At 39.5% G+C, this 15,110-nt stretch overlaps 1 protein-coding gene across 1 annotated transcript in view; it reads right to left on the bottom strand.

Annotated features, from left to right (window-relative positions):
- LOC119421757 (dedicator of cytokinesis protein 7) overlaps window positions 1–14,530 on the bottom strand; it is a 28,031-nt gene extending 13,501 nt beyond the window's left edge. Inside the window, exons 1-22 of the mRNA XM_037689116.1 lie at window positions 14,277–14,530; window positions 12,807–12,894; window positions 11,823–11,998; window positions 11,547–11,615; window positions 11,270–11,396; window positions 10,709–10,921; window positions 8,953–9,038; window positions 8,786–8,852; window positions 8,346–8,495; window positions 8,182–8,262; window positions 7,832–7,988; window positions 7,570–7,700; window positions 7,157–7,250; window positions 6,462–6,624; window positions 3,832–3,949; window positions 2,349–2,419; window positions 2,112–2,250; window positions 1,912–2,013; window positions 1,722–1,808; window positions 982–1,213; window positions 701–865; window positions 406–578 (exon numbers count right to left, since the gene is read on the bottom strand). Coding sequence (XP_037545044.1) covers window positions 406–578; window positions 701–865; window positions 982–1,213; window positions 1,722–1,808; window positions 1,912–2,013; window positions 2,112–2,250; window positions 2,349–2,419; window positions 3,832–3,949; window positions 6,462–6,624; window positions 7,157–7,250; window positions 7,570–7,700; window positions 7,832–7,988; window positions 8,182–8,262; window positions 8,346–8,495; window positions 8,786–8,852; window positions 8,953–9,038; window positions 10,709–10,921; window positions 11,270–11,396; window positions 11,547–11,615; window positions 11,823–11,998; window positions 12,807–12,894; window positions 14,277–14,326 — 2,739 coding nt within the window. The 5' untranslated portion in view covers window positions 14,327–14,530. The remainder of the gene's footprint in view (window positions 1–405; window positions 579–700; window positions 866–981; window positions 1,214–1,721; window positions 1,809–1,911; window positions 2,014–2,111; window positions 2,251–2,348; window positions 2,420–3,831; window positions 3,950–6,461; window positions 6,625–7,156; window positions 7,251–7,569; window positions 7,701–7,831; window positions 7,989–8,181; window positions 8,263–8,345; window positions 8,496–8,785; window positions 8,853–8,952; window positions 9,039–10,708; window positions 10,922–11,269; window positions 11,397–11,546; window positions 11,616–11,822; window positions 11,999–12,806; window positions 12,895–14,276) is intronic.
- Between the last annotated feature and the right edge of the window lie 580 nt (window positions 14,531–15,110).

The raw sequence follows: 15,110 nt of genomic DNA, 5'->3' as shown, positions 1-15,110 counted from the left end.
CACAAACACACACAAAGTGTGGCGAGAGGCAAGGACACAGTGAGTAAAGGAAGGGTAATAATCACAAAATATTATTTAAGGGTGAAAATCAGGAAGAAATTAAAAAAGTTAGGACATTAAAATGAGGATGAAAGAGAGGGGAATGTGGGAGAACAAAACGGAGGAACTAACAGAAACAAGAAAAAAAGGCACAAAGCACAAATGACTAGGCAGTGATTTACTGCTGGCACAGTTTTCAGTCGACTCGAGGTCATTGAATTTGCTGTGAAGAGTCAAGACATTGCCATTAAATCAAAAATAACTGGTTTAAAATAAATTTTTAAAATTAAACAAAGGGTATAATAAAATAAATCACTGAACGTTAACAACCTTGAGATCATATTTAATGTAAAATCTGAAACTCACTTTGCTTCCTATGATCCTTTGGACTTCTTCGTCCGGGGAAACTGGTGTGCTAGCCAGGTCAGGATTGGAATTGCTAATACTTTTTGAACGTGACAGCTGAAGACTGCTTGGGCGGGCTGTTACCCTGGACAAGGTAGCATACTGCATAGGCATCTCATAGGCCTGGAGGCCTGCTTCTCAGGAGACAAAAGGGACACGTATAATAATAAATAAAGATAGAAAAGCCTGACAAAGTGATGAGCTTTAACCTGTTTTTGCTGCTTCCTATGAGCAGGTTGCACAGTGCAGTACTCACCTGTTGAGGGCAATGCCGGTTCAGCAGTGGGCAGACGGAAGACGTAATGAACATAAGATGCCAGCAGGTTGTTGCGGCCATGCTGATCTTGGTTTCCTTCCAGGTTTTTATGGATCTGGTTGACCAGCAGAGCCATGGCTTCAAAAGCGGCTCGGCCCAGATTCACTAGTGATATTTTGAAGTACATTTATTATTATTTATAAACGTTATTTTCAAATAAAATAAAATAAAAACACCTCAGATCTCCTAAAGTAGGACCAATTGTAAAACAACCCACTCACCAATTTGGCCTGCAATGACTGGAGGGTACACGATGAGCTGGATGAGTTTGTTGAGCAGCTGATGTAAGAACCTGACGCAGGTATCCAGCTGAGCACCTCTCAGAGCTGCCATGCTGGCCTTAAGCTCCGCCTCCATGTTGGCCTCAGTTATAATTACATCCTTAAGGCGGAAAGGGAAGGAGTACTCCTCAAGAACGTAGACCAGAGTAAAAAACTTATCCAGGTGGGGATCCTAGAGGTAGAACAATAATGCAGATTTATCAGCAGAATTCACATACCGTATTTTTCGGATTATAAGGCGCATTAAGCGAAAGTAAACAGTCAGATAAGTCAACTTTATTCAACTCATTCACAATAACAACATAAAATTAGTTCAAGGTCAGTAAGCACAACAAGAATTAATAGATAAGGTGCACTGGATTATAAGGCTCACTGTCAATTTTTGAGAAAATTAAAGGATTTTAAGTGCAGCGTATAGTCCAAAAAATACGGTAACTGTGAAATTACAGGAATTCTCTGCTACAGATTTCTACAAAGCTGTTATTCACTACTGTATGATACTAATTGGTTGTAACACGAGTCATAATAATGATACAAAAGTACCTAAAGCGTTTTACATTCTATTATACAAGTCTGAGTGGATATTTTAGACTAAATTAATACAGCTTAAGGCTTTAACGCAAAAAGAAAACAGCACAAGGGTATGTAGAAAACTCAGCATAATGAACATATTTGTGTACCTGAGTGTGAACAGAGGAGGTTGCCATCACCTCGACATTGAACACTCCTTTGTGATTATCCACCCACTTCATGCCTGGAAGCTGAACCTGCAAGAGTGAGAATGAACTCATTTGATTCACAGCAGCCTCACAAAGGAACAGGTGACGGCAGGCGAATTGATATTCTTATAGTTTATAGAAAAACACTGACGTCAGGAGTGAGCACAGAGTAGCTAGGCGGAGGCTTTTCCACAGACACGGGAAGACTGAAGGAGCCGGTGCGTAGTCGGCCGTGTTGCATCAACGGTATCCACTACAGGCACAAAGACATGCGATCTCTCACAAAAAGAGCTGTGAGACGAGTGAAATGTGTGGGTGGAAGCATTAAATGTAAGCCAAGAGTCTACTCACAGTGTAGCCCACGGGGGTCTCCAGAGGAGTGTTCTGTTTGGGCTGGCAGCTGATGTGGTAGAAGGTGAACAGAAGATGATGGTTGTCTGTGAGATTGGCAGGAATCTTCATCTTCATCTCCTCATAGAACTCAGGGGACCTGATAAGTAAAAGTTAAACAACATTTAACAAAAAGACGATTGGAAATAAGGAGTTGGACCGACTCAGATAAAAGACTGACGGGTGCTTGGACTTTACTTGTTGTGGTAGATGATGGGAGTGTACGCCTCTTTCATAAATTCAGCACAGCTGGATTTGCCAAAGAAAACCTGGTCCAAAAGGAAACGGTATAAAACTGGTCGTCAATTATACAAAGCCTCTTCTTTAACAGTCTCTGTGGCCTTCAGGTTCACACGGTAAACTGTGTGATTTACAGTTTTATTTGACACAAACTATTCAAAAGTCTACAGGCGTTTCTTCACAAAACTTAAAGGTTAACTGAGAAGTCACTCATGAGCCTTGTCTTTACTTGCCTTAATGAAAAAGTATTTAATTGTACTCAAAGGGAAGAAAATTCTGCAGCAAGGCTTCAAATTGAAAATAAAAATAAAACATGACTTCTTTTTGTACATTCAGCGGTTACTTGTATTTTTAAAATTAGTTTAAAATCTGGGTGTTAACTTTCACAACTTTGAATGATTAAAGTTCGGTGTATATTTTTCACTTGTGAAACTTGCGCAACACTTCAAGAAAACCCTTAAGTCATCTAATCAAAGATTATTAGTAGTTCCTTAGACCCAATTTAAATTTTTAAAGAAAGAATGATCATTCTTAACTGCAGTGTTAACCCTTGTGTTGTTTTATATAAATAAAATTGATAGTGAAAATAAAAGTTGATGCACATTAAGCAGCAGCCCCTTATAAGACCAAGTATTAAAAAACTTTTTAAAAAAAGTATTAAAAGATCAAAGTTCATGCTCAATAATCCAGGTTAAAAAAAAGTCCCACAAGCAGCACACTCACATAGTGGACCAACCAGTTTGATGTTGATAAGATAGTTTCTGGGGCCCGCCCTCTCCCTCATCAACTCCTCTCAGGTAGCCATGGCCAAAGTGGTTCAAAACATCAAAGTTAATGCTCAATAATCAATGGATCAATGATGAAGTCCTTTGGATGAAAGACGCAATGTCTCAGCAAAAAAAGAAACCATCCAGATGACCTGACTGAACTTTGTTGGATTTTTTTACCTGGATTATCGAGCATGGACTTTGATGTTTTGAACCACTTTGGCTATGGCTGCCTCGGAGTCGTTGAGGGGGGAGAGGGTGGGCCCCAGAAACCATCATATCACCAGCAAACTGGTTGGTCCATTATGGGAGTGTGCTGCTTGTGGGACTGAGTTTGTTGTGGCTCCTTGGACTGATGAAGTCCTTTGGATGAAACGTCTCAACAAAAAAAGAAACTGTCCAGTGTCCGGTTTTTGAAAATGTTTTGATATTTTCACTTTTTATAATATATTTATTTCTCAATTCTAATCTCCAGGGCATGGGTATTTCAATTATCAGATATAAGATACAGTAGTGTGCATTGTTAAAAAGAAATGTCCAAAACACAGAAGTCACACAACTTTTTAAAAAAACTACATCTATATCACTGCTTTCAGTTTTTTTTATGTAGCTGACATTTCATTTTCCTACAAGCTTAACAGTCACATGATCAACTGTCGTTGAGCGTAACTCACCGGTAAAGCTTGGCTGGGGTCTTCTCCAGCCATAAACTGAACTTTCACAGCGATGTTTCTCGCTGACCCTGGACGACTGCTGAAGTTCAGACTTTGTGGGTAAACATAGAGAAGGTTCCTGGGAGGTCGAATATTGCATGAAAACGAGGAAGAAAGGGGAGACAAGAAAAGCTGACGTTCATAAATGTAAAGCTGTGATAACTGATCTTCTATTACCTCCCAATTCTGTCATTTTGTCAGCTACAAAAATAATATCTCGTATAATTTTTTCAATCATTCCTGACAAACCTGAAAAGTCTGGATCTCAGAAAATGTGCACACATGTGACCCAGCACTGTTTTTTTTTTTACTAGTAAATGTTACCACCTCCTGTCCAAAACAAACATCAGGAGTAAATATTGTTCATATTTTGAAACAGCTGATATTTGACATGTCAAAGAGGAGCTGAATTTTCTCCTTGAAAAATTTAAACACGAACAAATAACTGCACATATTCCGATACTTGTTTTTTTTTAGCTTTGAACAAATGTTTTGCATATATTAGAGTGAACGGTGCAAGAGTTTGTGACCTAAATGCCAAAATTAGAGTCTAGGTGGTCATGCTTCAAGAGAAGGTCACTGAGACCAAGGCCATGCACTAGACCTGTGATCAAACCACAAAAAGGCTAATGTTTTACTAACACACTGCATGTGCACTCACTATAAAAGGCACACAAGCCTCCAGATTCATCATCTTGTAGCTGATGTCAACTTCTGCACAGCTCTGAGACTGAAACATATTTTCACAGCAATAATTTCTAAGTTTGCGTCAAAAAACCTTTTTTGGAGGGAACTGGGCATATTGCTGTAGGAAAGAACAGCACATTTTAAACACCTGAGAAAAGTGATTAGGAAAGAGTTATCAGAATGATCTGGAGTCTGTGCCTGCTTTGTGTAGCTGGCGGTTTAAGAGCAGTCCATGCAAACCCCATCAGGAAGACCGGCCAGACAGCTGACAGGGCCGCGCCACAGGAAGAAGTCAACGTGCTCATGTTTGGAGTCATACAGTTAGGTGAATCGCTCAGCTATGCGTTTGAAACCACTGAAGCAAAGATGAAGAAAATCAGCCGGACCTTGAAGGCTCATGAAGATACGCTCCAAAGGCTGGGGAAGCAAACCGAGCAGGCTGCAGAAACGGAGCAACAGATAAAAGAAGACGTACAGCTGCTACAGGTAGGAACAATGTAAACAATGAATTCTTCATGTGAAGCTGAGATAATGTGTGGAAAAACATGCAGAAGTAGAGCAGGGTCCAGGCAGCGTATCAAGTGAGTCCCCATCAGATTAAACTGCTATAGACATAACTAAAACAACATCACCTACTTTAGTTCTAACTATTCCTTTTCATAATCACCTCATGATGGTTTCATTTACTGTTTTTTCCTCCTGTTCATGAATAGAACATGTTTGTCCATTCAAGCTAAAGTACTGAAGAGCCTTAGAGATGTATGTTACATTCTGGGACAGGCAGCTGCCAGCTTCACTGAGACCGTTGTCGAACAAGAGAATAACGTGAGCAGATGCTCTTTTGTCAGGCCCAGATGGCAAAGCAACAAGCTCAGACTCGGCTGACTAAAACCCAGCTGAATAACTTGGAGAAGGACGAGGAGGAACTGAAGACAAAAGTGGAAAGGCTGGAGATGTTCCTCAGCAACCCTGCACTCAGCATCAAGGAGCTCAAGGTAAATCTGAACCCCCCCAAAACCACTTAAACATAACTCAGTGTCACAAAAATCTAATAAACCATGTTTTAATTTGTAACTTCATCCTTTAGGATCGAGCTGAGGAGCACTCCAACATCTTGCAAAATTTACAACTTTTCACGCAGTTTCAAAAAGAGAATATCAAAAATCAGAACAAGCAGCTCTCCAAACTGCAGAAGATGGTAAATTGCTAGTTCCAACACATTTTATGATTTTTTTTATTTTAACCAGTTTAATTCCACAAACTTTTCTGTTTTTCATCCTTCTTCTAGAGTGGAGTGATGGCGTAGACGTTTCAAGATGCACCACTGCTCTGAATAAAGTCTATCTAGAGCTCAACTCCTCAATCTCGCTGCACTCCCTTCTGACTAAGATATTCAATTCAATACAACCTTTATTTATACAGATAAATCACGTTGAGCCTCAAAGACTCTTTTACAAGTGAGACCTGTTTGGACAGACAATATGAGATGTGCTGTGGATTCACATGTTTTTAATTTAACCTTGTTTTTGTCCTGTTTGATGTTTTGTGTCCTTTATGTCTTCATGTTAATAGCAATGCTTTTAAAAAGAAAATGTCACAAAAGGTAGCTAATTTATTAAAAACTGTATTAGATTTATTTTTTATTTGTACATACTTTAAACAAGTTTTTTTTTTAATCACTTGCTTTTGTTCTTTTTTCGTCTTAAACGCAAAAATACATCATGTCAATAAAATTATATTTGAACAAAGAATTTATTCTGTTTTCTGTAAAACTACAGAATGACATGAAAGCAGAACCAAAAAGCTACGCGTGCACAGGCACGCATGCAACGACTGGGTGAACATTTGTTCAATAGGTCAAGCTTCTGTTTACGTGGGTGCACCTTCGCGGGCTGAACACTCACCTATAGGTGATGTACGGTGTGTATACATTGCGAGCGGGGAACTCCAGCACCTCTTTGGTGGGCCGAACACGCAGGTCTGGATAAGGCTTCACGTGCAGCAGTTCCGGTGACAGACAATAATGCGGCAAGTCTGGAGCTGGAGATATGTCGATCTTCAGCTGAGCTACAATAAATGATACACGACAAGACCAAAAAAAAAGAAAGTTAAATCAACACCAGTGATAGACCTTTAGGCATTTAGTCACACAATTTCATATAAATATTCATTAATTCATTCAACCTTTATTTATACAGGTTAGTCTCATGAGTCACGAGGACTCATTTACAAGAGACCTAACAAAGAACACAGATGAGCTACAGACAATAAAAATGATGAGTTGTATGGGAGGATGGACACTAGGGCGAGGACTTGTACCGATTGGTGAGACAGCAGGATCAGGCTGGAAAGGATGTGCAGCAGGTTAGGCTTGTTAAAGATATGAATGGTAATGTTCTAACAAGTGAGGAGCATGTGATGGGAAGATGGAAGGAGTACTTTTTGAGGAGCTAATGCATGAAGAGAATGAAAGAGAAAGAAGAGTAGCGAGGTCATAGAAACTGTGGACCAGGAAGTGGGAAAGATTAGTGAGGGTGAAGTCCAGAAAGCTCTGAAAATAATGAAGAAGGGGAAGATAATTGACTATGAGTACGTTTACCAGTGACAGGTCTCAGTCGTCGCAGGACAGAGGACGGCCTGCGCATATCTGCCAAAAACTTGTAGAGGTCGTCGTCACTCAGCCTATCACCCTCCTTGGTATACACAAAAAGAGAAGCAGTGTTCGTAACGTGTTTAGTTTTGTATACAGAATTGTAAAAAATAGAAAGACGCTAAATAACATCAAAGTAATAATTATTGCCACTGAGAAGGAGCTCAGTTGTGTTACAAAATTGAAATTGTTTATTCTAAGGCAAGGAGGTGCTGATAAGAAAAGAGGTGGAAGAGGAGTTACTCCCTGCTCCTGCAGATGCACAACAGAACTGCTTCAACTATAAAAACAGATTGGTGTAGAAAATTCATCTTTATCCAGTTTCATTCAGTGAGTCTTAAGTCACTTTTACAGAGTCTGACCTGTTTGAAAAAGTTGGTGACAGTAAGTGTTGCTGGGCGGAAAGTAGCAAAGTTACACATCTCATCCCCGACACTTATCCTCTCAAACCCCTTCTTCTTTCTCTCATTCCAGGTTCCAAGACCCTTTCGTTCTAGCAGAAAGACGAAACATGTAAAATTATATGCTTTTGTTAATGTGCACGGCTGAACGCTCTGTTTGTAGAAAAAAGGAACGTTTTGAATAGAGTGCATAAAAAAAGACAACATCTGGTGTCAGCTGTACCAGAATCGGAGTCTGGGTCTGACCGATCGAGACTTCCCGCGCTGCTGACGATGTTTAGGAGATGGATGGCTGTCCAAGCAAAAGGCATGCGAAAACGACCAAGACGAGTACAAGACTGTTCTGCCTGAAGACGCAGCTTCTCCAGCTTTTCCTTATGCTGCCGTGGAACAGGAGGATGAAAATATGCTGAATCAGCCAACCAAGTTACCACATCAAACTGGACATTAGACATATTGCATCTGTCCAGACAGAATTGAGTAATATGTGTGGCTAGACTTTTAAAAGGTCCAACGTGTGCACTGGCTGCAAGTGCAAAGTATTGCAACAGCATCACATATTGGTTTCATTACCTTAGAGGAATCAGATTCTTTCATCACCATGTAGGGTTCACAGCATTCACCAATATCTCCTTGCTGAAGGACTTTTTCAAGCTGAAATGCAATTCATGCTTAAGGTTATTGCCACTAAACAGAAACACTTATTCTTGATTTATACATTTCAAGCTTCTAAATACCTTAATGACCAAGAATATATCAGGAGAAGGGTATGTGATAGAAAAGATAGCCGAGCGAGCCAGTGTGGATATAGCTATGTGAGGTGTATGAGGTTTCAGCAATCCCTTCATCTGGTCTGAGTTCAGGTCAAAGTAAAAATTCTCAGAGATCTGATGGAGAAAAGACAAAAGGGAAAAAGTTAAGTTGAACCATAGTGGGAAGAGAGACAAGTTGGGAAAAGTGGAGAATGGACATGGAAAAACAATAATAGTGATGCACATTAAAGGGTTTTTAATTGAGTTTTGACCTAATGATCTGATCTGCAAAACCACTTAAGAGCTTTTTCAGACAAAGAAAATTCAATTAGTCCACTATGAGCTCAGAGTTACGCAAGTGGCTTTACTGAGTGTACGAGTGCTGATTCTAAGAAGAGAGAAAATGAATGGAACACAAATTATACCTTTTTCTTTTCCCTGATGTCATAAAGAGCAAGTGATCCAAATATTGGCTCAATTTCTATTTCAAACCTGGAAAACATTCATGACAAACAAATGCTGTGAAATAAGAAATACGTTGGAGTATTTATTATTATTTTTAAGTTAATAAGCTGATTAGTTTGTTCCTCACTTCAAAAACAGACACTTGACCATAATCCTCTGACCGCAATGTTCTTTGGGCACTTCAGGCACAGCGCATCTCTCTACTGCTTCATCCTGCCAAAGAAAACAAAGGCCACATGTCAGCATTTACACAGACGTCACAGCGGACAAAAAAGGTTGAGTACACAAGACATAAAACAAAAAGACAAATGAAGAAAGAAAATGTGGAAACGGAGTAAAGAAAGGCATAAAATTCACTTTATGTGCGCACATTAGCACAACTGAACGTCCCAGAAACAGCAACAACACGTTGTAACATTTCTACCAGAGCAGGTAGTTTGAAGAATCAGCGCTGCTGAAATAATGTCTTAAATCTTTGAGGCCACTCTATTCACTATTTTTCCTTTGGATTCCTGCTGACAACATTTGGCAAAGAATGCAGCATTTGCACATTTCAGTCTAGAAGTGAAAGCCTTTAATATATTCTAGCTCAAAGATTTGCTTTTAGAAATAATGGATATATTTTCCTCCATAGTAAGAGGTTGCATCACCTTTTGTATGCAGGTTTAACCTCCTGAGACCCTGCATCCACATATGGGGACATTACATTTTGGCTTTGCTGTACCTTATACTTCACTCTGTTCAATAGTGTTTTATACTTTGTTAAGCCATGTTAACAATGTTGTGTTATGCTGTAAAATAAGCCCATTTTACACATATGAGGACTTTTTTTTTTTTTACAAAAGTATGTCATAACCATGTAACAAAATACAACTTCCTGTTTGAAGAGGAAGCTTTATTTATACATAAATCGGGTCCATCTAATCACAAATATCCAGGAGATATGAAAAATGCATCTCAGACCAGAGCTCAGGTCTCAGGAGGATAAAGAATGATTCATGTATGCAGGTCTGTGTATAAAGTATTGTGCAGTCAGTGATCAGTGTGGAGTCCGAGTCCCTTCTTCTTAGTAGTTTAAAGTTAGCACTGAACTGGACAGAAAGGACTGCAGATGAACACAGCAGTTGAGCAGCCTATAAGTTAAACCAGAATTAACAAAAAAGGCTGATTTTGTTGTTTTTAAGACCGACAACAGAACAGAAAACTCAATTCTCAAGTTTAAAGTAGTTTGTGAACAAAGTTAAAAATAAAATCACTGAATATATGCATCATTATGTTTTCTATGTAGCGTACTTTCCGGCATATAAGTTGCAGTTTTTTTATTTTATAGATTTGTCAGTCCTGCGACGTATACGCCAAAGTGACTTATATACATTTTTTGTCTATATTCATAACACAATTTTTGACTGACGCTTAAAATTTCTAAGAACTGCAACAACGAGTCCTCCCGTGCCTGCTCGCTTCACTCAGCTGGTGCAGGCGGAGGAATGCTGGAGAGCTAGGGGATTCGGCTGCGATGGATGGATGGTGCTGCTCCACCCAGGCAAAATGAAGCTGTATATAATAAATGCGGCGGGTCAGTGGTGATGCATACTTAATGCGACTTATAAGCCAAAGTGACTTAGATACGTTTTTTTCTCTTCATGAAGCTTTTTCTGACTGATGCAACTTATATTCCAGAGCAACTTATACACTGGAAAATATGGTAGATTATTCCTTATACCTTTAAAATAAGTATTACTGTCCTCTGACTTTAACAAAGGCAATGATGCCAAAAACAAATCATCCCTAAAAAAAAAACTAGCTGATATATCAAGAATTATGTATTCGTTTGTGAAATTATTCCACAGGATTTGAATTTCATGTACAAGCTAAGCACACACCTCGTCAGGGGGAGGAAACAAGCCGAGCAGGTCACCGTGGCGTCCCTGTGAGCGTGCCTCAGTGTTGAGACGGTCCATGTCCTCTGCTGCTGTTCGCTCCAGCACAGACGGGAGCAGCACATCTGGGGAGGAGTTCTTCAGATCAAAGATGCTGGAGGCCCAGCTCCCCCGAGGAGTCTCATCCAGGCTAACTGACCGCCTCTTTGAGTCATCCTGAATAACACAATACCCTTACATTTTTACCTGTTTAATAGAATTTGCAAGAAGAATGAGCAAAAGAAAAGACAGCAGACAGGGCCTCCTATTTATAACAGATGCTGACATGAATGCAACTTATAGTGGCTTGCCATCATCTTTATCTATTATTTCGTGCAGAAAATGACAAGTTTCAGTGAATTTATACTTTTCTTTTAGAGTTTTGCTTCTAGAAATCCTCTACTTGTGACCTGACACTTGATTGAAATTACATGAGTGTTTAAAGCAGAAATATGTCACGATGGCCAGCAGGTGGGCTGGTGCCAGTTTAAAATAGTAAATCTGTAGAACATCACTATCAGCTACCTGGTCATCCTGACGCTCAGAAGCAGCAGCCTCATCCAGTTCAAAGGTCTGTTTGACCAGCCCTCGCTGCCTCTCTCTCTGTCGCTCAGAGTTTTGAGGTGTGTACGTGGTGCTGTAGTGCTGATATCTACAGGGGAACAAAGAATTAATAATTTAAAAGTCAATTTAATATTGATACTGTTCATTGTGTTAAACGTACACAGGCAAACATAGTCAACATTAACAACTGATAACAAATGAAACTTGTTCTTTTAGTAGCACAACTGGAGCCACTTACTTTCTCTGAATGACAAGCCAGTCATCTGTGTAGACTGCCAAGGCATCTCTCACTCTGGGATCCAGGGAGCTACATAGAAAAGCTCTTTAATATTTTAGAAACACATGCTTCAATATTTATGTTGATTCAGTGGCAAAGAGAAAGGCTTAGTTGTTTTCCCTACTAATGCAATCGCTCCATTACAGTGCACACTGTGCATGCAGTAACATAAATCCCTTAGAGGGGTTGTAAGGAAAATATTAAACCCTGAGCTGTCTTAATAGCTGCTGGACTTACTCCTCCTCAGGCAGAGGGGGCTCCAACGTAGTGCACTCTTTCTCCTGCTGGAGGAGCTCAAGGTCATCCTGGGGGAACTCCACAAGCTGTCTGAGGGGGCCGAGCTCCACCCCAGGAGGGTGACTGCTCAAATACTCCTCGAAGTCCACAGGGTCAACCACCTCCGTCAGGGGCAACTGTCAGCAATCATTAGGATGTTATGTACCACAACTATGGCAAGACCATCATGACAGGGTTGTAATCTGATCGGCTAGACCAGAAACATTTACAAAGGACAGAACAATAAGGAGACAAATCAACATTATTAAAGACCAGAATTAGTTTCTGGCATATGTACAATAACACAACTTATAAGACTTGTTATTAATATATATATATGTATATATATATATAAATCTTTTAACTTTCTAATCTAAAGCATTTGCCACAAAAAGTTTTAATTTATATGATTTTGTCTGATTAAATTCATATATCACAGAAACCTGTAGTTTTCTATAAATATATGTTTTATTTTTAGATTTAAGATCTCACATCACAGTTTTTTAGAAAACACGTATATTTATTGGATTGTCCCGCAATAATAGTGATCTCTTATCAACCTCTATGTTTGCTCATACCTAATGCTTTTACATCGAAAAGTCTAAAACAAACAAAAAACTCTTATTCACACTTGTGTTCACAAAAATGTAAGCGCAGTTTACATCTTAGAGGCACTGAAATGACAAAACGTGATATTTAAAGAACAGCCTTTGAAACAACTATAATTTTGTGTGTTTAAATCTTACCTGGAAAACAAAAGAAAACATTACTGACTAAGATCAGGTGCAACAAGAACTTTTTAAATGACCTTTCCACAGATTTTGCTTGCATCGTCTTCATATATAAACCTAAAACTAATACACCAATTCGCTTGTAGAACTTGTTAATTACAACTTCAAACCTGCAGGCCTACAACTCTGGCATGTTAAATACAGGATGACTCACGGGGTGGTGTGCACCTCCTCGTTTCTTGTTGAGCTGAGGTGAGCCATAGTCTCTTGTCACTTGTTTTCGGATATCTGCAGCAATCGTCCTGAGTACAAAAAAGAAGAAAAATGAAGTTCAAATCCAGAAGCAACAACAAAAATAACTGAATCTAAACTGGCATATTTGTGTGCTTGATGTCAATGTAATCATCTGTTACTGAGATTATCATACTCTCACTTTCAATATCTATACGTCTCCTAGCAAAGTTAAAGACGCAGCTCCACTTGCAAATCCTTTATGAACTAAAGAGCTTTATTTCCCATTCTGAAGGACAGCAGCTGCTAGAAACTTGGATCTCACAGAGATTTAGCAAGCTGGCTCCCCAGAGCAGGCACCGAGCCAGACTCCCTGATCCAAACTGTTATCAACAGCAAATGGCCAACTGAAAGACAAAGCAGGAGAAAACCCCAATCCTCCCAGAGAGAGCAAACAGCTGTCTCTTTAGATCCACAAACTGCATGTTTCACTCATCATCATCAAAGCTGCAAATGCTTTCCACCCAGGATACAAACTAGAGCTGGAATCCATGCTTTCCTCTGCTCCTACCTGCAAAACGTGCTTTAATTACGACACAAGTTACACATCAGGGTTGTTGTTTTTTTACATGTGCTTAATGAAGCAGCTCAGAGTAGTGAGAAAACTGCACATTTCAACTGAAAACAGGAAAAGGAGAGTTAACAGCTGCAAAAGCAATAGCTAGAGAGCCCATTCCCCACCCTTTCCTGCATCCGGCACATAACAATGGTTTGGACCCGCTGCAGGAGACAGGATCTGAGGAATGCTATGGTATACAGTGAATAGCCCTGCACATTAATAACTGGTCCACCATCTGATGCAGCATAGACCAAAGTTACAAACCAGGAATGATAAACAAGATTTTCACTGGGATGAAAAAATAATCACTGACAAGTGAATGATAATTTATCACCTTGTCTTATAGCAGGATTAGGAAGAAGTATCTGGTTCTGCAATAGTAAGGCGTTTCTTAAAGACAGTAGTAAATTATTGTGAAGGTAACAGGACTGGAAAATGCCTCAGGCAAGAATCAGACTTCACACTTAAAAGACGTTATTTAAAGATGGGTCTCACAGATAAGCAGCTTATTTATTACCCGCAGGTGTAATCGTGTGAAACAGAAGATTTCCAGTTCACAGCGATGTAAATATTATTGAAGGAGACGCATTTTTTAGGATTTAACACACACCCAAACAAACAGCTAAAAACTTGCAGAACAGCCTTCAGCTTATTGGTGAATACAGGTGAATACTTTGTCCTCGGCTTTAATAAACAGTTATAAACTTTTGTATGCTGCATTGTTTATTTTGTAGTTCATTTCAAACCCTAGCATACTTGCTATGTGTGTGCATACGGTCCAGCGGGTCAATGTGACTAGTAGCAGTGAAACAATAACTTGAGTCTCGGTCTCACCGGTTGATTTTATGAGCAAACGCCCTCCTTTCGCCCGTCGAAGATGTCATTTCTCGTCCCCATGAAAAGAAAGTCAAAATAAAAGTCAAACTAAAACGGCTCCTCTTCTGCCAGTCGTGGCTTCGGTTCGGACCAGTCTTCTTGTGTTGGGATGTGTATCTCTTCCTTCTCCACACTCTCCGACCAAACACAAGGAACCCTCCCTGTTCCTCCTAGCGGCCGGGAGCTGAAGCAGCGGCCATGACAGCTGCGCGAGTGCGACAAATACTACATCCGGTGATTTTCAAAAATAAAACCACACACTCGATTCTGATGCTTTTTTTTAACTATCCTAATTGGAAATAAACAAATGAAAGTTTATATATTATATTAAAACTATTTTTTTGTAAAAGGATTTTTCAATTTGGATGAGAATTAATTTATTTTAATAGGATAACAGCAACTTAATTGTACGCTATTTTACGTCACTTCCGGATTTGCTCTTGCTCCCCTCTGTCTTGATTTTGTTGTGCTAGGTAACTACCTTACATCCGCTTGGCGGAAATCTCACCTGACCGGTTTAGAGAAAGCTGGTAATGGCGCAGTTGCGACACAGTTTACGGTTTCGCATGTTTCAGTTCTGTTTGTAATTTAGAAAACGAAAAACGATTTAAGACCTATCCTTTCTGAAAGAGCGCGTGTGTTTTCTTAAATAAGATAATACTTTGACATACATTGGACATGCACTTGTGTTTTCCGATTTTTTTTTTTTTTTGCTCCCCATAAAGGACTTTTATTATGTTTTACTTAATGCAGATAAAATGCATTAGATGACGATCTTAAATAAATAAATAC

This window comes from Nematolebias whitei, chromosome 15 (genome assembly GCF_014905685.2).
Source record: "Nematolebias whitei isolate Nwh7 chromosome 15, NemWhi1, whole genome shotgun sequence".
NCBI lineage: Eukaryota > Metazoa > Chordata > Actinopteri > Cyprinodontiformes > Rivulidae > Nematolebias > Nematolebias whitei.
This window is presented reverse-complemented; position numbering and strand designations above follow the sequence as displayed.